General features: G+C 53.5%; 8 protein-coding genes across 8 annotated transcripts; 2 read left to right on the plus strand and 6 right to left on the minus strand.

Moving 5' to 3' along the window:
- Positions 1-533: 533 nt before the first annotated feature.
- HETIRDRAFT_417580 (uncharacterized protein) lies at positions 534-2,780 on the plus strand (the record flags this gene model as incomplete). Its single annotated transcript, XM_009547798.1, has 1 exon — positions 534-2,780. One exon carries the CDS (start codon positions 534-536, stop codon positions 2,778-2,780), a length of 2,247 nt encoding a protein of 748 aa, XP_009546093.1.
- A 910-nt stretch (positions 2,781-3,690) lies between these two features.
- On the minus strand, positions 3,691-3,951 carry HETIRDRAFT_318331 (uncharacterized protein; the record flags this gene model as incomplete). The annotated part of the gene is made up of 1 exon (XM_009547799.1): positions 3,691-3,951. One exon carries the CDS (start codon positions 3,949-3,951, stop codon positions 3,691-3,693), a length of 261 nt encoding a protein of 86 aa, XP_009546094.1.
- Positions 3,952-7,046: 3,095 nt separating this feature from the next.
- On the minus strand, positions 7,047-7,316 carry HETIRDRAFT_103727 (uncharacterized protein; the record flags this gene model as incomplete). Its single annotated transcript, XM_009547800.1, has 2 exons — positions 7,047-7,124; positions 7,182-7,316. The coding sequence occupies 2 exons, from the start codon at positions 7,314-7,316 to the stop codon at positions 7,047-7,049; spliced, it is 213 nt and encodes a 70-aa protein (XP_009546095.1).
- A 2,695-nt stretch (positions 7,317-10,011) lies between these two features.
- On the minus strand, positions 10,012-11,451 carry HETIRDRAFT_318097 (uncharacterized protein; the record flags this gene model as incomplete). The annotated part of the gene is made up of 1 exon (XM_009547801.1): positions 10,012-11,451. One exon carries the CDS (start codon positions 11,449-11,451, stop codon positions 10,012-10,014), a length of 1,440 nt encoding a protein of 479 aa, XP_009546096.1.
- A 2,483-nt stretch (positions 11,452-13,934) lies between these two features.
- On the plus strand, positions 13,935-14,141 carry HETIRDRAFT_245981 (uncharacterized protein; the record flags this gene model as incomplete). The annotated part of the gene is given in 2 exon segments (XM_009547802.1): positions 13,935-14,019; positions 14,032-14,141. Coding segments are annotated over 2 exon segments (195 nt in total), but the record flags the coding sequence as incomplete, so codon positions are not given.
- Positions 14,142-14,984: 843 nt separating this feature from the next.
- HETIRDRAFT_50891 (uncharacterized protein) lies at positions 14,985-15,362 on the minus strand (the record flags this gene model as incomplete). Its single annotated transcript, XM_009547531.1, has 1 exon — positions 14,985-15,362. A coding segment is annotated over one exon (378 nt), but the record flags the coding sequence as incomplete, so codon positions are not given.
- Positions 15,363-15,439: 77 nt separating this feature from the next.
- Positions 15,440-16,660, minus strand: HETIRDRAFT_318400 (uncharacterized protein; the record flags this gene model as incomplete). Its single annotated transcript, XM_009547803.1, has 1 exon — positions 15,440-16,660. One exon carries the CDS (start codon positions 16,658-16,660, stop codon positions 15,440-15,442), a length of 1,221 nt encoding a protein of 406 aa, XP_009546098.1.
- Positions 16,661-18,478: 1,818 nt separating this feature from the next.
- Positions 18,479-21,155, minus strand: HETIRDRAFT_426867 (uncharacterized protein; the record flags this gene model as incomplete). Its single annotated transcript, XM_009547804.1, has 8 exons — positions 18,479-18,831; positions 18,893-19,190; positions 19,245-20,057; positions 20,107-20,427; positions 20,552-20,664; positions 20,716-20,771; positions 20,896-21,052; positions 21,113-21,155. 8 exons carry the CDS (start codon positions 21,153-21,155, stop codon positions 18,479-18,481), a joined length of 2,154 nt encoding a protein of 717 aa, XP_009546099.1.
- Positions 21,156-21,370: the final 215 nt, after the last annotated feature.

The following is a 21,370-nucleotide window of genomic DNA, read 5'->3' on the forward strand; positions in this document are numbered from 1 at the left end:
GGCACTTAGAGCCACCTCTAGCGTATCATTTTGGAGCCCACCGCGAGGGGTTAGTATTCAAAATTACCTCAAGGAATCTACGTCGCTCGTCCCGACCAACAGCGGAGCGCGAAGAACGACAAACAGTTATCGATAGCTTCAATACTCAGGAAACATCTGCCGACCGAAGTTTGTTCGGAGACGCCGATATAGTCCCAGAACACTTATCCCACCATCACTACCTTGATCTCGAATCCTCGCCATCGCTCTCACCACCACCCGACTCCACTTTCTTCTTAACCCCACCTTCGTCGCCGAACCGATCGTTACTCCCACCGATTTCCCCTATCCTCGACCTTGCACTCTTAGAACAATCACCCCCGTCTCCTATCCCATCTCTCCACGACTCCATCTCTCCGTTAATCCCACGCAGCCCCGTCTTCTGGACACCGACCATCCGACCGACTTCACTAGAACGCTCCTTCGAACCAGCGACTCCATCCCCGATCACCTTAGAAAACAATACCTTCTCCCCCACCTTTGACTTTCTCACTATGGCGACCCCATCCATGCCCGCTCGTGGAGATCGAACGGCCCCGACCTTTGACCCCCATCAACCCCGCGAATTGAGACGATATTTCTCCGATCTGGACTTCCACTTTGTTCGGTCTGTGGTAGTCGACGAACAAGAAAGAAAGAAACACGCTTGCCGATTCCTAGATGTCGACACCTGTGAGCTTTGGGAATCGCTCACCACTTTCACCGACGCCACGAAGACCTTCAAGGAGTTCTGCGAAGAGGTCTACAGGCTATACCCCAGATCGGAGGAAGAACGCAAATGGTCGGTATCGGACATGGACAAGCTAGTCGGCGAAACGAGCAGGGTCGGCATCTTGTCTCTCAGCGAACTCGGCGACTATCATCGGCGATTCCTGGCGATCACGGTATTCCTCCTCAGCAAGGCACGGATCTCGGTCGCCGAACAAGGACGCGCCTTCGCTAGAGGATTCCAACCGGAGCTATGGGCAAGAATCTCTCAACGTCTACAACTCAAGTTCCCCGATCATTTCCCAGACGACCCATACAACCTCCAAGACATCCACGACGCGGCCCGATTCGTCTTGCACGGCACCACGTCCGCCTACAGCACGATCCCTACCGACATCTCTCGAGCAGCCCCCGCCGCGCCGCCCACCAACGCGATCAAGGCCGAAGACCTGGCGACCATGTTCGAACGGCTCACCGACACCTTTGTCAAGGCCATCACAGCTCAGGGGACGACCAGGCCAGCCGATCGACCATCCCGACAGCCAGGACAAGGCGGCGACAACTGCATGTTCTGCGGCAGTCCCGAACACTTCATGCGCGCCTGTCCCGAGGTCACCGAATACATTCGGATCGGAAAATGCAAGAGGAATATCGAGGGGAAGGTGGTATTGTCAAGTGGGGCATTCGTACCGAGAGAAATCACGGGTAGTAACCTGAAAGACCGAGTTGACGAATGGCATCGCAGGAATCCAGGCCAGTTGGCGACCGGACAGATGATGTTTACGGTAAACGCGGTGCCGACTCACCCGATGATGATAGCCTCCCGTCACGATTCACCCTCATTGCTGGATGTCACCCCGACTTACCAACTCACCGACGTCCAGCGAATCGCGAGCCTCGAACGCGAACTATTCGCGCTCCGAACGCGGGGCGCAAGGGCACGCGAAATGGCGCAGGCAGGACGTTCGGCACCTACCCCTTCACCGGCCCCCGAACGACGAGCGAGGACCGAAACTCCCGAACCCGAACCCCGACCGACCACCCCGACTCAGCGACCGCCCCCGGTACCAGCCAAGGACGATGCTCCGATCCACCCATATGCCAAAGCCCAGGACGCCACCTATGCACCGCCACACGACCGCAACATGGGAGCCCCGGCGAAGATACCATCGGCAAAGAAGGACGCTCCGGCCTACAAAACCACGGCGCCGATCTACGACGAGAAGGTAGCAGCTGAGGTCTACAACAGGGCAATGGCCACTCAGGTGACGCTTACCCAGCGCGAACTACTCTCTCTCTCCGCCGAAGTCCGTTCACAGGTCAGGGAAGCCACGTCGGCACGCCGATCGCCTGCCAGAGACGCCAGCAATGTTCGGACCTTCTACCAAGATGCCGATCTACCCTATGCCATCGACGACCTCGAACCACCGACTCGACCGACCGTCTCCTCCTTCGTCAATGTCCTGCACCAACCGGAAACACCCCCGCCGGGCGCGATCATCATCCCCGACATGTACGAAACGTACCTGAAGAATCTACAGCCCGGTCAGGTTCCTCAGCCATTGATAGTTGCTAAAGAATCGTCTGCCCTAAGGTCTATTGTTCCCCTCGTCGATCATCAGCAGGAAGTCGAATGCATCATCGACCCGGGTTCACAAGTCATTGCCATGTCGGAAGGCATTTGCAACGAACTGGCGCTCATCTACGACCCCGAAATCATCCTCAATATGCAGTCGGCGAACGGCGAAATCGACCGATCCTTGGGCCTGGCACGCAACGTGCCATTCCTCATCGGCGACATCACCCTGTACCTCCAAGTCCACATTATTCGGAACCCCGCCTACGACGTTCTCCTCGGTCGGCCATTCGACATCCTCACCGAAAGTATCGTCAAAAATTATTCAAACGAAGACCAGACGATCACCATCAGCGACCCGAACACGGGACGACGAGCCACCATTCCGACGATCAGGCGAGGACCCCCTCGAGTCCTTCACCGAAGACAAGCGGGTTTTCGCGACTCGATGAATTGATCCGAGATCAAGGAGAAGTTGCACTGATCATTTCCACCAATCATGATACCCCCCATTTCCCACTTATCGAAGCGTCCTCAGATTTCCATTCTCCATCTCCCTCTCGTCGCGATCTTTGTCTCAAGTACATTATGGCCTCCGATTTGGGGCCCGAAAATCATCTCAAAAACAATCTCGATTCCGATATGTTGTCCTTATTCTCCTCATTCGTTCCCGGTTCTCTCCATTCCACTAATATCGCTGACCCGGTCGCCATTTTCGCCGCCAAGCGCAAGTACAAACCGGTCGCACAGAAAACACGACCAGTCTTGGCCGACCTCCCCGAAAAGTTCCGAATCGTTCGGAACATCCTCGGTGACCCTCTCGCTGCCCTTCCGACGCTGACACCGAACCCCCCACCCTTCACGCCGACCGGCAGATACACAGCCGAACGACGCGACCTCATCGACAAAGTCCACTCGGACGACTTCCTTTGGCCGGCCGAATGACAGCTCATGCACCATTTCATGTGTCTACAAGAGATGGGATTCGCCTGGGACGATTCGGAACGCGGACATTTCCGCGAGGACTTCTTTCCTCCAGTCAATATGCCGGTGGTCGAACACAAGCCCTGGGTTCAACGCAACATTCCGATTCCACCAGGCATCTACGACGAAGTGTGCCGACTTATCAAAACCAAGATCGCCGCTGGAGTCTATGAGCCGTCGAATTCGTCCTACCGATCGCGCTGGTTTACGGTTGTCAAGAAGATGAATAGCACCTCCACTGGCACCAAACTCCGAATCGTTCACAGCCTCGAACCCCTGAACGCCGTCACCATCCAGCATTCAGGTGTGCCCCCATATACCGATCAGATCGCTGAACAGTTTGCAGCTCGCGCCTGCGGCGGCATTCTGGATCTCTATGTCGGCTATGACGAACGAGGGCTCTCCGAATCATCTCGCGACTTCACCACGTTCCAGACCCCATTCGGCGCCCACCAACTCGTCACCCTACCCATGGGATGGACGAATTCGGTCCCGATCTTCCACGACGACGTCACCCACATCCTCCAGCCAGAGATACCAGACACCACCATTCCTTTCATCGACGATGTTCCAATTCGGGGCCCGCCAACCCGATACGAACTTCCGAACGGCGGCTTCGAGACGCATCCCGACAACCCCGGCATACGACGGTTTGTGTGGGAACACTTTCAAGGCCTCAATCGAGTGGTTCAGCGGATGAAGTATAGCGGAGGGACCTTTTCGGGACACAAGGCGACACTCTGCGCAGCCGAAATCACGGTGGTCGGCCATCGGTGCACGTATGAAGGACGATTACCCGACGAATCTAGGGTAGAGTCAATTATGAAGTGGGGACCTTGCAGGGATCTCTCTGACGTTCGGGCATTTTTGGGGACGATCGGTGTCGTTCGGATCTTCATTCGGAATTTTGCACACAGGGCGCATGCACTGACAATGTTAACGCGCAAAGATTTTCCATTCGTGTTCGGCCCAGACCAGATAGCGGCCCAGGACGACCTCCGGTCGGCACTTCTCGAATCGCCAGCCCTTCGGCCGATCGACTATGGGTCGGCAGCCAACGTCATCCTCGCCGTCGATACCTCTCAAATTGCGGTCGGCTTCCACCTCTGTCAATGCGCACTCGACAATCCGCGGGTTCGGTATTATGCCCGATTCGGCTCCATCACCCTTAACGACCGCGAATCGCGATTCTCCCAACCCAAGCTCGAACTCTACGGCCTCTTCCGCGCCCTCCAATTGCTCAAAATGTATCTCATCGGTGTTCGGAACCTGATAGTCGAAGTAGACGCACGCTACATCAAGGGCATGCTCACTAACCCGGATCTCGAACCCAGCGCCAGCATCAATCGGTGGATCGTCTCCATCCTCACCTTCCATTTCACACTTGTCCACGTCCCCGGCACCTCTCATGGCCCCGATGGCCTCTCCCGACGACCACCACAACCCTCCGATCGACCCGAACCCGAAGACGACTTTGACGACTGGATCGACAATCTCTACGGCTTCCTCCATCAGATCAACAACACGTTCCCCACCTCCATCTCAACCTCGACAACCGCCATCTTCACCTCCTCGCTCATAGGCGACCTCCCGACTGTTACCGAGTCCGACGACGAAGGCCCGACCATCGACTATTCAGATATCCCAAGATCGCAAAAAGCTTTGGAAGCCGAAGAATGCCTATGGTTGGTCCGCGACTGGCACCGAACATTGGTTCGGCCCCCTTCTCTCTCCGACTCCGAATATGCGACTTTTCTACGATATTGCACTGAGTTCTTTATCGCAGCCGACAAGCTATGGAGAAAAGACTCACACGGCCGACACAAGATTGTTGCAGCCCCCTCTAGTCGGATCACAATTCTCACTGCCGCCCACGACGACGTCGCTCACAAGGGTTTCTACGCCACGACTGCCTTGATCGCCGAACGCTTCTGGTGGCCGCACATGAGGCAAGACATTTCCTGGTTTGTTCGGACCTGTCACCTTTGCCAGATTCGCCAGACTCGCAACGTCCTCATTCCCCCAACCGTCGCCACGCCTGCACCACTCTTCGCGAAGATGTATATGGACACCATGCACATGCCAACCGCTGGTGGTTTCAAGTATCTCGTTCAAGGTCGCTGTTCGGTATCGCACTACCCCGAATTCCGAATGCTGCGACGCGAAACAAGCTCAGCCCTCGCCGACTGGATCTTCGAGGATATCCTGTGCCGATGGGGAACATTGGTCGAGATCGTCTCCGACAACGGACCAGCGTTCGTCAAGGCGCTCGACCAGTTAGCGAAAAAGTACCACGTTCGGCACATCCGTATTTCGGGCTACAATTCCCGCGCCAACGGCATCGCCGAACGACCTCACTTCGACGTTCGGCAGGCCCTGTTCAAAGCCGTTGATGGAGATCAGGCCAAGTGGAATCGTGCAGCTCATTTCGTATTCTGGGCTGATCGCATTACTGTTCGGCGCCGAATGGGTTGCTCGCCATACTTCGCAGCGACCGGAACCCATCCCCTTCTCCCCCTCGACATCGCCGAAGCCACCTACCTCCTGCCACCGCCGACCACAACCCTCAGCACCACCGACCTCATCGCCCGACGGGCCATAGCCTTGCAGAAACGCCGATCGGACCTCGCCCACCTTCGCAGCTCAGTTGTCGGCGCCCGTGTCCAGGCCGCCATCCGATTCGAACAACAGCATTCGGCCACCCTTCGCGACTTCAATTTCCACAGAGGCTCGCTTGTCCTGATGCGCAACACAGCCATAGAAAAGGCGCTCAATCGGAAGATGCGTCCACGGTATTTGGGACCTTTGCTGGTGATTTCTAGGAACCGAGGAGGAGCGTATATTCTGGCCGAACTTGACGGATCGGTCTTTGATCGGCCAGTGGCTGTTACGACTGCTCGTCGGTAACCCCAAGAGTAGGAGGTTCTTCCCTAGGTCACTCGTGGAGGATGTGTGGAACGGTGGTCTCGACTGTACGTGTAGCACAGGAGCCAAGAGTGTATTGCGATATAGCAATGAAGACTGTAGTAGGGAGACTACAGTGGATGAAGATTCCTGTATGTGAGGATACAGGAGAACGAAGGGTACTGTAGGGAGACAGTACCAGAACGAAGAGAATAGACTGAAGATCGTCAGCCTATTCTATGGGCCTTTTATACTACTTTGGGAAGTAGGGCATGAGAATACCGAATATGTATCTGTAGGTATTCTCTAAGTCGTCTCTCTCAATAACGACTACTCTTGTGCTTCTCCGTTGGTCTCCTTCCGGCCAGGAGGGACTAGGAGGTTCATGCCCTGCGTGTGAGTAATTTATAAGGCGGCGTTCCATGCCCGCTAATACAATAGGCCCATGATACTCGACCAATGATGGATGATCCATTGGGAGTGGATGACCAAGGTTAATATCTGTACCTTGGTGTACGCCTCAACCTGTGAGGCCGCGTGATATTTGTGATGATCGTATCGGTATAGACCGCCGTGTAGGCCCGATAGAACGTGATCATAACAATACCCCCTTTCTACGTCCTATTCGCCTGGTAGGACAGCGCTGTGCGCTTCATTGCCACTCCATATACGATTTGCTTTCTTGATCCAACGATGGTCTCCGGATGCGACTTCCGGGACATGACTTCGTTTTCTGGGAGGAAGACCGACTTACGTCGTTTGATCCTCTAGGAGTTTTCCATCTCCGTTGAGCTGTTTGTTTGTTGAGTCGTGAGGGTATCCAGGCCTCCGCTCTCTAGGATGTTCTTCCTTCACCCGTGGGATTGATTCTGCCGCGGGTAAACCTCATCGCGGTCTTACTTCCAGCCCGCTTCTGGAATAGTATCAAGAAAGGCGTATGAATGCGAGTGGTGTGTGGATGAATAGAAACTCTAGCGTGTGGGTTCCGATTCGTGTCATCAGGTTCTTCTTCTTCCTTCTCCGAGGGCCAAACCTCAGTGTTTCCAGGATAGTCGTCTATCCTCATGATTTGTTGTTCCTCTTGACGACAGTGGATGGCGCCCATGGACAAGTAGGTTGATCGCTTTACGAAGGCTTAGGCCTACTTCTCCAGGCTACCAGTCATGACGCCCCAAGCAGTATCGCTCCCATACGGTGAGCTCATCTCCGGTGAGGTTGCAGCCAAATCCCAAGCAGTATTGTCCCCATACGGTGGACTCATCTCCGGTGAGGCAGTTTACGGCGTCCAGAGTTTGTTTTTCACAAACGTGGGCCTATGGTGGGGAATACCACGTGTAGTGTTGGGTTCGAGGCAAGGATGTGAAGAGAATTTAGACTTGAAAGGTGCAGCGAGGAATAAGGAGGAGTCTGACTCCTTTTCCAGGTCTGCCCATTCGCTTGCACGAATTAGACATCAAGACCACAGCTGATATATTTGTCGGGTTGCGAGATATATCCACGACTGGCAGTTTAAAACGTCATGCGGGACGGTCCGTAGTTTATCGTCGTTTCGGACGACCCGTAGTTTAACGTCTTTGCGGACGTCCTTCATCATCAACATGGAGTATCTGTGGGGAAAGATGTTTCTGCACGCCGGAATTTCCATCGGTGATGTGCATAGGGCCATAGACCAGACTTTACCCGCTCCAGATTCCACTGAGGCATGATGGACGGTTTATACTATATCAAACCGGATAACTTGTACGTCTCAGTTTTAGGAGACCGCTCAGTTTAACGCCGTGAGGTAGGCATCCTCGCAATTTAATGCCGTGCGATAGGCATCCTCGCAGTTTAACGCCGTGCGATAGGCGGACTATCGTCTGACTGTGTCCCTCGAGTCACGATAGGCTTTTCCTCCGAGGATGAGGGTAGTTTAGCGTCGTTTCGGACATTGTCGACATATTCTCGTCAAGAATGATGTCGACCGATGGTCCCTATGCTAAAAGGGACAAGTAGTTTAACGTCGTTGCGGACGATCCAGCACCAGAGTGATGAATCACAACTCCTGTACGGTAAGGAGCACGTAGTTTAATGTCATTGCGGACCGATTGACACCATGGCGGTCAATCCACAACTCCTATTCGGTAAGGAGCAATAGTTTTCCGTCGTTGCGGACGCATTGGCGGCCAGGGGATTGGACGTCAATGACAACCCCTAGGTTCAGGGGCACCTAGTTTAACGTCGTCGCGGACGCATGGTATCTTGTCAAGATCGCCACGCACAATCCCTAGGACGAAGGGACGGTAGTTTTACATCGTTGCGGATGCCCGTAGTTTACCGTCGTTGCGGACGTGGGCGCCATTTTCATAGCAAAAATGGCCTCCAACAATCCCTATGTGGAAAGGGACAATAGTTTAGCGTCATCGCGGACGTTGTTTCGCCACAAATATTGTGGAAAAACAATGCTTAGTTTAACGTCGTCCCGGACGCAGACCTAGTTTTACGTCGTCGCGGACGAGACCTAGTTTTACGTCGTTGCGGACGAGACCTAGTTTTACGTCGTTGCGGACGAATGGCGGAGTAGACTTTGGATGAGTGGCCCGCTCTTGTCGTTCCTCCGCTGTGTGGGCCAGACGAGAGTCGCGTGATCTAGTCCCTTCCTACTAGATCTTTGACTCGAGGCACGTGTCCTAGTTGCCTCCTGACTAGGTCTTGGAGCGGAATTTCTTGTACTTCGACTCCAGGACTAGACTGGGCGCTCCATGAAGAGATGCTTGCTCTTCCATGTCCCCAGACCCCTCGCTTGGATTTGAACCAAGACGACCCGATATTCTTTTACCGAAAAGCGAGTGAATATCGGAAGCGCTCCGACCTTTTATAGGCAGGGTTCTGTGACGCGAGTCCTTCCGCGCTTCGCCAGAATGCAACCACGCTCCTTTGGTCAATGGTAGTTTAACGTCATCTCGGACGGGGATAGTTTTCCGTCGTTTCGGACGAAGACTAGTTTAACGTCATTGCGGACCCTAGTAGTTTATAGTCATTGCGGACCAAGCCTTTGGTAGTTTTACATCGTTCCGGATGTGATTTGTGGCCTCGCATCATTTAGGAAGACTTGTGAGGTAGAGGCGGCCCGCTCTCTACATCATCTCATGCGCCAGCTGTAGGATCCCCTAATGCGGAAACGATCCTGTAAAACGGGAGATCCAAAGTGGGACGTCCCAAAACACCAGTCAGACCTTGACTGTGAGGGTTCACGATACGAGTTATGCATCATAATTTCTTGACTCGGACTTGCAACCGGTTATGTATGGGCACTTCGCTGTACCAAGGCGAAGGGCCTGCTTGTCGACACCTACGAGTAGAGTATATGTCATGTAGAGGGTTCCCTAATGCGGAAAAAACCCTGTAAAACTGAGGATCCAAATGGGACGCTCGATGCATCTGTCAGATTACTCCTTGACAGCGAGGATGTGAAAGGATTCCGCCGTAGGTCGTACGTGGAATTATGCCCGCTGTTGTCCTTGATTCGTACCATCATTTGAACCTAGGACTGAAATGGTCAGGTACTTCCCCTGCCTTCTTATCTTTTCACAGTTTTAGGACATGCAGGTCCGATAGTTTAGACGTCATTCCGGACGCGCGGTAGTTTAACGTCTCTTTCGGACGAGGTCGTACAGTTTAACGTCTTGAGGGACGATCCTAGTTTTACGTCGTTGCGGACGATTGTAGTTTTACATCGTTTCGGATGTGATTTGTCAGGGGAAGGAGTTCCTCAACTTCCTTACCCCCTTTCTTCTCCCTATGCCCTGTTATTAGTCCGTTTAATAATCAAAAGGTCCTTGATAATCCCCGCCCCCTTCGTCAGGTCGGTAGTAGGGGTCCGCGTCGTCATAATTTCCTGGATCGTCTAGAGCATCCCATGCATCGAGCTCGGATCTAGTCCAAGAGCTATTTCTTCGAGCTTCCGAATCAGCGCGGCGAGTTCTGCGGCTACTTCGGTTATCCTCTCTTTCGTTCGTACGAAATCGAGCACTAGGAGGAGGCGATCCAGGCCGGTGTCGAATATTCCGGCCAGCAGTTGTTCCGCGTCCGAGGGTTGCCTGGTTTCCCCGACTCCGCCTTCCCTCGTTTCTTCGATAGACGGGCGGTTCCTCCTCGTCGGTATTTCCTTGGGGTAAGGGAAAACTTCGTATCCGGTGAGAGGGGGGAGTCGCGGTATGGCTATGCGCTGTAGGAACCTCTCGTTGTCTCGGTGGAGGGCGCTCCACGACCGTACGCGGAACCCTTCTTGGATTTGGTACAGGCGTGGGATGTTCTCCGGGACGTGGTACGTTCCAAGTGACAACTCGGAAAGGGTCGGTTCTGCTTGGTTGGACGTTTCCCAGTTCTCCTCCGAAGAGGAGAGCCGGAAGGAGCTCTCGGTTGACATATTGGGAGAACTCGTCAGGGTGGATGAGGAGGGCTCGGGGTCGCCCGTCATTATGGGCGTACCAGGAGGCTGTGTCCGGGTCGGTTTGGAGGGCAAGTGTCCTGATCTGGAGACTGGCACTAGCCAGTCGTCGAGGTACGTCGCTATGTTCATTCCCGGGTTGTCCTGCCGAGAAGTTAGCGAGTCTTTGGAGGGCCATGGCTGTGGCCATTTGTATTACCGCGGAGATGGTGTTTCGCTGGAGGAGCGCGTCCGCGTGTCGCTCCAGTTCTCCGGTGTGAGGATCTGTACGAGGGGTAGGTCCTCCCATGGAGCTGGGAATCGGTCCACTAGTTGGTACTGGCGGAGGTGCAGTTTCTGATAGAACTGGTATCGGTTCAGCTTCTCCATGGCCTGGGAGTTGAGCTGCCGTTCTTGCTCGAAATCCCGAGGGACCTGCAACTCCACTAGGACGCGTGCCCTCACTAGGAGGTGGAACTCCCACTGGTAATGGGCCAAGGCTCGACTGGTTTCGGTCATCAGAGTTTTCATGCCGTGGTGCATCTCGTGAGGCCCTCTCCGGTGAGGGTCTTCGGGTTCTTTCCCTTTCCTTGAACTTGCCATAGTCTTCGGCGTCGTCGTCGGAGAAGTTGTTGAGATGAGGGGTGAGGATGACGCCGGTAGATCCTGGTTGTTGAGGACTTGTTCCTCTATCAATTCGTCCAGCATCTGGTCGGTGAGGACTTGTTCCTCTTTCCACTCGTTCGACATCTGGATTGGCGACCATAAGGACGACATCGGGGGAGGAGTTTCTGGATGGAGATGAAGCATCGTGGTCGTCGTGGAGGAGCATTCAAAAAACAAGGGGAATGTGTTTGAGAGGGGAAAGAGGGTGAGAAGATGTTCTTGTTGGAGTCCTCTTGTCGCTTCTTTTATAATCTTTCGTCCCTCCTCTCAGGCTGTTCCCGGACGGGGTTTGTCTGGGTATTGGTCATGGAAATCTTTCATGGCTTCTTCCGCTGTTCCCTTTAGGAGAGTGTAGGGCTCCCAGGTGTTGTCTGCTTCGGGATATCCCATCCACTTGACCAAGTATTTGGTTCCCCGTCCTTGCCGTTTTGAATCCACGATCATTTCCACTTCATAATGTTCTTCATCGTTCAATACTTCCGGTATTGGTCGCGCGAAGTTTTCTCCGTGGGCTTCGGTTTCTCTATATTTGGTGAGCACGGCGGCGTGGAACACCGGGTGGATTTTCCACTGCGGAGGAATTTGGAGCTTGTACGCCAGGGTTCCTACTTTTCCCAGTATCTTGAAGGGGCCATATCGCCTAGGGGCGAGCTTGAATTTAGGATGGGTTGTCCGAATATGGGTTCCTTCTAACCATACTTGGTCTCCTTCCTCCCATTGGGGAAGTTTCCTGTGAAGATCCCGGTCTTTGGCGTAATTGCTGGCTATTTGTAAGCTAGCAGCGGCTTCTTCCTGAACTTCTGTGATTGTCCTAATGCGTTCAGCTACCGCAGGTACCTTTGTCTCCAGCGCCGTGTCAGCTGAATAGGGGGGGTTGAAACCGTATAGCACTTCGAAAGGGGATTTCCCGGTGGCCGAGTGTTTCCGTGTGTTGTGTGAGAATTCGGCGAACGGCAAAAGGTCTACCCAATTGTCCTGATGGTAGTTGCAGAACGTTCTCAGGAATTGCTCGATCTCCTGGTTTACCCGTTCCGTTTCTCCATCTGTTTGGGGATGATACGCCGTGCTGAGAGCGGCGGTGATTCCTAGCCGTTTCCAGAGTTCTCGGGTGAATTTGGCCGCAAATTGAGGGCCCCGATCGGACACTATTTTGGTCGGCAGTCCATGTCGATTGAAAACGTTATTTTGGAAAAGCACGGTTGTTTCTTCTGCTGTGATCGTTTTCTTGCATGGGGTGATGACTATGCCTTTTGACAGACCTTGATCCACTACCACGTTAATTGAGTCGAAACCTTTGCTTTCGGGTAGGTCCGTGACGAAATCTGTCGAGATGAATCGCCAAGGAACGTTGGTGGTTTCCAGAGGGTGGATAGGTGGATGTGTCTTGTGTGTCAAGTTCTTCGTAGACTGGCATATGGCACATCCATCCACATATTCGTGGACGAATTTAGTCATGTTTTGCCACCAGTAGTGTCGTTGCACCATTTCCAATGTTTTTGCTCTACCCGGGTGTCCTACCGCGGGTGCGTCGTGATGTGTTTTGACGATGAGTCTTCGGATGACGTCGTCTTTGGGGACGCATATGTGGCCGTTGCGTCTGGTGATTCCGTCTTCGTATGTCCAATGTCCCAATAATCCTCTCATCCCTTGTGGTCCTACTCTTAAGAGTTTTGCGAGGGCTACCCTCGTTAGGGCATCGTGTTCCGATTTCGAGTGTCGGATGAGGGAAATGAGGTTTGAGGAGGCGATTTCCGTGGATTTTATATGCCGTGTCGGGGACGGTTCTACCAATGTTTCGTCGGATTTGTTGAAAAGCTTGGCCGGGAGTAAAATTTGAGATTTGTTGTCAGATTCTACCCCCTCACTTAGGTCTGGACGCCTGGACAGAGCATCGGAGTGATTTGTTGATCCTGCTTTATAGCTGAGTGTAAAGTCGAATCTGCTCAAATAAAGGCTCCAACGGGCGTGTCGTCGTGATAGGTCTCGCGCCGTTTGGAAGTGTTCCAGGTTTTTATGATCTGTCCAAATCTCGAAGGGGTGTCGTGCGCCTTCGAGGTAGTGATTCCAGTGTTCCAACGCTTTGATTATAGCCAAGAGTTCCCGGTCGTGAACGTCGTAATTCCGCTCTGCTGGTGAAAACGATCCAGAGAGGAAGGCGACTGGGTGCCAGTCCCCATCTTTTCCTTCTTGTAGAAGGGTAGCTCCATAGGCGATTAGTGATGCGTCCGTTACTAATCGATATGGGTGCATGGGATCTGGATAGTTCAAGACGGGTTTACTGATAAAAGCTTTCTTTAACCGTTCGAAAGCTTCTTGGCATTTTGCAGTCCAGTTCCATTTCTCGTCCTTTTTGGTGAGGTCATGTAGGGGGCGCGCGATGAGTGAGAACTTGTCAATGAAGCGCCTGTAAAAATTCCCTAGACCCAGGAAGGAGCGAATGTCGCGGACTGTGCGTGGGATTGGCCAATCTTTTATCACGTCCACCTTTGAGTCCTCCATGGCGACATGGTCTTTTGAAATCGTATATCCCAGATATTGGAGCTTTTCCTTGTAAAACTCACATTTTTCGGGTTTCAAATATAGATCGTTGTCGCGTAGGATTTGGAAAACTTGGTTTAGGATTTTAACATGTTCCGCCATGGTTTTGGAGAAGACGAGGATGTCGTCCATATATACGGTTATCTTCCGGGCTGTGATGAGCTCTCTGAAGATCATGTTCATCATAGCTTGGAAGGTGGCTGGTGAGTTGGTCAGGCCGAAAAACATCACCGTGGGTTCGTAAGAACCCAACGGAGTGATGAAGCTCGCCTTCCACTCATCTCCTTCTTTGATGCGTATATTGTTGTATCCCCATCGCACGTCCAATTTGCTGAAAATGATGGCCCCTTTTATCACATCCAGTAGTTCCTGGATTAGTGGAAGGGGGCACACATTCGGGATGGTGTGCGAATTTAAGTGGCGGTAGTCCTGTACCGGGCGTAGTTTTCCATCCTTTTTTCCTATAAAGAAAAATGGGGCTGCTGTTTGCGAGGTGGATCGACGGATGGTTCCTCTCTCCAGATGTTCCTTGATGAATTTTCCTAATTCGTCGTGTTTTTCTGGGCTTAGGGCGTAGATCTTGGGCACTTGAGGTTTGAAGGTTGGTTTCAAGTCGATGGCATGGTCCCAGTACGTGTGTTCTGGGAGTCGCTGCGACTTTCGCTCGCTAAAGATGTCCAAAAATTCGTGATGCGCCTTGGGAACTCTTTCCTTTAGATTGGTGACGATAATTTCGTCTTCCAGGTCTTGGTCGAAGCTGGCAAATCCTGACGGTTCGGGGGCCAGTTTCCGAATAACTGGGTCCCAGGTGGCCTGTTTTCCTGAGGGTTTGTCTGGGAGGTCAGGTTCTCCCCCGTTTGGTGAAAGAGATGGCTTGTCTTGAGCCTTTCGTTTCTCTTCTGCGTATTTCCTTATGTCCTTTAGGAGCCATTTCCTTTTGAGGTATGCTCGTAGTCGGACGCCAAACGTTCCGCTGTGATCGCGGAGTCCCACATCCTCCGATAGTCTTCGGAGATGTTCGAGGCGCTGTTTTTCGCGCTCATTGATGCGTGGTTTGTGCCGTGGCTCCACGTCTGATAACCGCCTACTGTATGGCGGTTCTTCCCTTGCCCTAGTGAACCCATATGGTTGCTGGCATTTCTGGGGGCACCGATCGAAGTGCACTTCACGTCGCCTCCACTCGATGGAGGGATCGTGGTATTTTAGCCAATCTGTTCCTAGGATAAGGTCGTCTTTCCCTAGATTGGAGATAAACATCTGGACGCGCTCGGTATGCGTTCGTCCACGGATGTCCCGAATGGTGAGGTTCACATCCAAGGCGGATCGGATGAGACCTGCTTTGTTAATGGTGTCATCGACATTTCGGACGCGAATGGGGTTGTTGAGTGTATAGGTGGGGAAATGATGTCTCTTGACCCAAGTTTCGTTTACTATAACCCCTTCGCATGCCGAGTCGATGGTTGCCTTTGCTCCAGCGTTTTGACTCCTGTTTGATACTTTCACGTTCAGGCGTATGGGGGTGATGATACGGTCGTTCATTGCTCCGATACGAATACAAGTGCGGGCATCAAACTCGGGTCGTCCTTGACCTCTCTCCTTCGCTGGCGAGGGAGAGGTCAGGAAAAACGCTCCGCGTGTCCCAAGATCACTTCTCTTGCTTCATCTTCCCCTAGTTCTCCGAGCACTGCTCCGATTCGAGCAGAATGACTGACGCTTCCGTCTCCCCGTCGTCCGTTAGGTAACATAGCGCGTTGCCCATGGTTCGTTTGGGGTCGTCCGGATGAGGTAGAGTGAGGACGTTCCATCGAAGGACCAGGTTGTGGTACCCGCTGGTCGTTGCGAGGGACATCCTCTGTCTCCATTCCTCGATATATTCCCGCTTGGTTTCCCATAGCGGGTGCGTCGTCTTCTCCCTCCAAATCAACCGCGCGGTTTCCTCTCCCTGTCGTACCCAAGCGTCTTTTCGAGTTTCCTCGAACTGGTGGAACGCCTCTACGAGCGGATCGGCAGTCAGCGCTATAATGTCCTCTGCGCCCGCAGTTATAACATTTTGGTTGCTTGCCGTCAAACTTTCTCTTTTGACTTTCGGCATTACGCTTCCTGGTAGCGTCGATGTCCATGTCTACCACCTGGTTATTCATTCTGCGAGGGGCGTTTGTGGAATTGTAGCGAGGAGAGATTTGGTTATGAAAACGATTCAGATAATCGCTTCGAAAGGAGGTGGAGTTGGCGAGGATGGCCTTTTGAGCTGTTCTGGCTCGCAGTCGTCCATCTATTTCGCAGGCTGTATTGATCCAGTCCTGAATAGTATCCTTTGGCTGAACTTCCTTGTCATATATTTTGTCCATGACGCGCGGGTCTAACCCGCGTTGGAAGTAAGGGACCTGCTCTTTATCGGAGATGTCGGCATCGGCGGCGATGAGAATGAATTGGTTGGAGTATTCATCAACCGTCATTCGTCCTTGGGAGAAGGCCATGAGTGCGCTTCGCGCTTTGTCGGTTTTGCCCGTCTCCCTAAACTGTAGCTTGAACTTTGCTAGGAAGTCCTTCCAGGTGCCTAGATCGGTGGGAGGATCCGCTCCTACTGATTTTAGGAGAAAGTTCTCCGCCCAAGCTCCTGCCGTGCCATATCTCATGCATGAGAGCACAAGGGATATTTTGTCTTGATCGGTCTTGTACCGATTGGATTCTGCTGCGAAAAGAAGGAGGCATTGGAGCATGAATTTCTGGGATTCAATGCGGTCGCCTGTGTAGTTGTCTGGGAGTTTGACTTTTCCTCTTCCGGGTTGTACTGTCGCGGAGGGGGTGTTTGTAGAAGTCGAAGCTTGTCCCGACATTTCGGCGAGTGGTTCGTTTCGGGTGTTGATCGGTGTTTGGTCTGGTGAGTCGGAGTCTGATTCCGAGGTTGTTTCCTCTTGCTCCGAGTCTTCGGGGATTACCGGCGCCGGTTCCCTGTATTGTGGGGCTAGTTCCCACTGAGCTTCTGTTTCGTTCCAAATATCCTCTTCTTCTGTTCCGTCTTCAAGGGTGAAGTAATAACGCCCGTTTCGGTATGAGCAGTTATCGTAATTCGGAGGGGCAGTTCCGTTATTGTCTTCGTAGACCCAGAAGTCCCCTTCGCGCCGGATAGGGCGATTGTTGTGACGGAGTTGATTATTGATACGTCTAGTGCCGGGTGGGTATTCCTGGCCTAGGTCTTGCTCCAGAGTGTGTGCAGTAACGCTTTCTCAATGGGGGTCTATATCCCCACTGAGCAAGGTTATGAGAGAGAGTGTGGCAGCAAGCTAGTGCGAGCAAGGTAGGGGCAGAAGAGTCTATTCTAGTGTTACGACTGCTCGTCGGTAACCCCAAGAGTAGGAGGTTCTTCCCTAGGTCACTCGTGGAGGATGTGTGGAACGGTGGTCTCGACTGTACGTGTAGCACAGGAGCCAAGAGTGTATTGCGATATAGCAATGAAGACTGTAGTAGGGAGACTACAGTGGATGAAGATTCCTGTATGTGAGGATACAGGAGAACGAAGGGTACTGTAGGGAGACAGTACCAGAACGAAGAGAATAGACTGAAGATCGTCAGCCTATTCTATGGGCCTTTTATACTACTTTGGGAAGTAGGGCGTGAGAATACCGAATATGTATCTGTAGGTATTCTCTAAGTCGTCTCTCTCAATAACGACTACTCTTGTGCTTCTCCGTTGGTCTCCTTCCGGCCAGGAGGGACTAGGAGGTTCATGCCCTGCGTGTGAGTAATTTATAAGGCGGCGTTCCATGCCCGCTAATACAATAGGCCCGTGATACTCGACCAATGATGGATGATCCATTGGGAGTGGATGACCAAGGTTAATATCTGTACCTTGGTGTACGCCTCAACCTGTGAGGCCGCGTGATATTTGTGATGATCGTATCGGTATAGACCGCCGTGTAGGCCCGATAGAACGTGATCATAACAGTGGCAGCATTCCGCATTATTCCTTACTTTGCTCGCAGATCTCTGAAGCTCTCCGACCTTGAAGCCCTCCTCGACATCTCACAAGCACGCCTTCGGGCCATGGAAGAATCCAGATCGAACGACGACGACGCTGAAGACGACGACGCCGACGAAGAGGATACCGACACCAGCTCCATCCGATCAGCAGAAGACGACGATGTGGCTTTGGCGACTTCCGACTAGACCCACCCTCCCACTCTTCGCTCTCTTCGGTCGGTGACTGGGGACAGTCACGATTTCAGTAGGGAGGAGGATGCACAGATATACCCATTCCTTATTCCAATTCATTCGTCACAGACATGGACTGACACCCGATTATTTCCGCATCTCTTAGTACTTTTGCCGCCGACCAATCGCCGACCGAATAGTCGGCACTCATTTTCCCCATCACTCCTTCAAGTACCAAGCCGCATTGAAGACTTCTTCCGATTTGCGCAAAACCATAGGGTTTTATGCCTGTGATGACATACTGAGGCTTCCCCTAATATTCCAATTTATTCTCTTCATTTCTGCCAAACGCGTCGCTTACAAGTACATTCACACAGCCATTTCGCCGACCGATTTTCCGAAACAATGCCTCTAGTCTTCACCGAACGTCTCAGTTTAAACTCAGGACAGTCCCTTCACTTTTATGATACATTTTACTATACGACAGAACCCTCGAAGCTATTCTACTCATCGGGAAGAAAGTCGTCCGACACCGACCTTCCCGAATCGTCTGCCTCCGACGAGTCCTCGACCAAGACAGCGTCGGGGGACGTGGATGGACCCGCCCGCACCTCGAGCGACTCGAGCTCAGCCTGCCACATCGCGACCGATCGCGCCAGCGAAGCACGCGTACCCTCAGCCACCGCGATGCGGTACCGAAGCTCAGACGCGATGCCTTGGGCGACGATGGGCGAGAGAAGAGAAGAGTCGGAAGGAGCGGGGAAGGCAGCCGAACGAGCGCGGGAAGGGCGGGTAGGAGCGAGGACGGCCCTAGCCGTGGTAGGAAGCCGCTGGACCGGCTTTCGGGTGCGAACGGCTGCACCGAACAATACCGAACGATGAGCTCCCATCTCCAATCTAACCGAAAAATGACTTACCTTTCGTTTGGGCGATGCTATCCCCGACTGACCGCACGGGGATAACCACCTCTACCTTACGACGCTTTAAGGGGTGTTCCCTCTCCTCCGCCTTGGGCGCCGACTGCTCCTTCGACTTCCCCTTCCCCTTCTCCTTCGACTTTCCCTTCCCCTTCTCCACCGGCATCCACCCGGGCTGGAAGCTACACCCCTTCGACTCCCTGGCACACTTAGTGCACGACACCAGCCCAGGTCTCTGGTAGCAACGGAACGCCTTGGTCAGAAAGGCGGTCGCACAGCGGTGACAAGCGTAGTTGGCCTAGAAGAAGGATGGTTAGCAAGAGGAAACGGCGGCAAGAGGGAGGGAACTCACCAGTACATCACCAGGTAACAACTCGGGCGGATCTTCGAGCATTTTACCGGCACCATTCCACTCCACAGGGGACCTAACGGTCGACATTCGGCCCGTCCCAGGGCCGAGAGGAAGGACAATGCGTCCAAGAGGTGGTGTCCGTTGGTGAGCAAACTCGACGACAACAGCTGCGGCCGACTGTTTGCCCTTCACGTCGGTCGGGGCAGCGGCGGCGACCCGACCCACGCTCATTCGGTCCAGGGCATCGGTTGCGGATGCAAGCGCAGAGTCAGCGGCGGATGGGTCGGGATAGGACAAGTTGGCGGACGGGTCAGGATAGGACGAGTCGGCGGACGGGTCGGGATGGGATAAGTCGGCGGACGGGACAGGATGAGAAGAGGAAGCGGCGGCGGAGGGAGAAGGAGAGAGAAGGAAGAGAGGGAGAGGGAAGACGGACTCGGCCTCGAGCTCAGCCAATTGACGCTCACCCTCTTCAGGATCGAGCGAGCCATCAAACATCGCGTCCACCAGCAACTCCCGGCGCCATTCACGATCTACTTCAGCCGACTTCCGAGCCGCAGCAGCCCGCGTCGCCTCAGCTTCGGCAGCCTCCTGTTCGGCGACGGCAACACGCTCCCTCTCCTCCACTAGTGCCTGTTCCTCGGCCGCCTGTTGTTGCTGCAAAGCGACGCGCGCCGCCCGCTGCGGCAGGATTCGCGCTCCCCATACCAGCCAGTCGTCAGTAGCCATCGGATCGAGACCACGTTCGGCCTCGGCGATAAAGTCGGCGAGTTCGGGCACGTCTTGCCCACGCGCCGAACGGTCGAAAACAGCCTGTCGGGCGTCAGCAGCCAGCAGAAGACGAGAGGAAGGACTGACTCACCACCTGTTTGGCGAACCCTTGCCCCCAGACCTCGTAATCCTCATATTCGGCAGCGCCGTCCGGGAGGGAGAGCATGTAATTGGCGAGTTTCGCCTTCAGGACAGAAATAAGGGACGACATGAGAGACGAAGAGGGAGGAAGGAAGGCGATGAGGGACTTAGTCGCTGGAGAATCAACGATCATCAGGTGATTGTGGTCACCTGACAAAGCCCCGTGCCGCTGTGTTCGGCAGAAGCCGCGATATGCGCCACCGCTCTTTGCCGACACGACTCTCACGCCAGCGTCTAGTTGGGGCACTCTAGGTCTCAGCCACGGCCTCACCTAATCGGTTGCCACGCCACAGGACTTTGCCAACTCAGCCCCGGTCTCTCTTGCGCGCCGACCCGGTCCTTTCTACGACATCTCCTTGCCGATTACTCACCTGTGCCACATCTCTCCCACGCACCCACTTCTTTCCACGCCATCGCTCATTGCCGATCCTTTTCCCACGTAACTTGCCACGCCACCACATTTTCCACGCCATTTTTTTTCCCTGCTCCGACTCATAGCCGCCGACCACTGACTGGGGACAGTCAGGATTTCAGTAGGGAGGAGATGATGAGCATGCACCCGCGCTAGGGTCCGAGGGAGGGATTCGGGAAGCTTTGGGGAGATACCGAACAGTGCTAGACAAGTATCGAAGACGCCGACTTTTACCGAACACGGTCGGTCCCTACCCGACCGACGACAAGCCACCGAAGGACGATTCGGCAGCACTTGGGTCAGTTCGCCCACACTTCACGTACTTACCATGACCGCACAGGAGGGTTACGATAGGTGTGTACGAGATCGGAGCCAGTATCCCGTATCGGCCGATGTCCTCCGTGAGTTGGTCGGTCCTTATCGCTTATCGTCCCAACTTCCGCATGGTCGGTCAAACGCAATCTTACACCATTGCTTGGCCACCCTGGTCGTACGATACCTCTTCTTTATTTTTCATTGGTTCTCCAATGCCTGTTCCTGCTACCTACACTCGGGCGACGGATCCCGAACGTTCGGGATTTCGACATCACTGATTACCTTTTACCTTATCACCTTCGGAACCCATATGGACATCTCACCTACCTCCTTATCTTCTCTGATCGCTAAGGCTTGGCGCCCATTCGACATCTACTCTCATTTCTTGTTTAATATTTTACTTAGGGGCTCAGTTTACTATAAAAACCTACATACAACTCTGGAATAAACCAGCTTTCGCACCCCACAGTTCAGAGCTCATTCGCAC

The sequence above is a fragment of the Heterobasidion irregulare genome, assembly GCF_000320585.1.
Source record: "Heterobasidion irregulare TC 32-1 unplaced genomic scaffold scaffold_05, whole genome shotgun sequence".
NCBI classification, from domain to species: Eukaryota; Fungi; Basidiomycota; class Agaricomycetes; order Russulales; family Bondarzewiaceae; genus Heterobasidion; species Heterobasidion irregulare.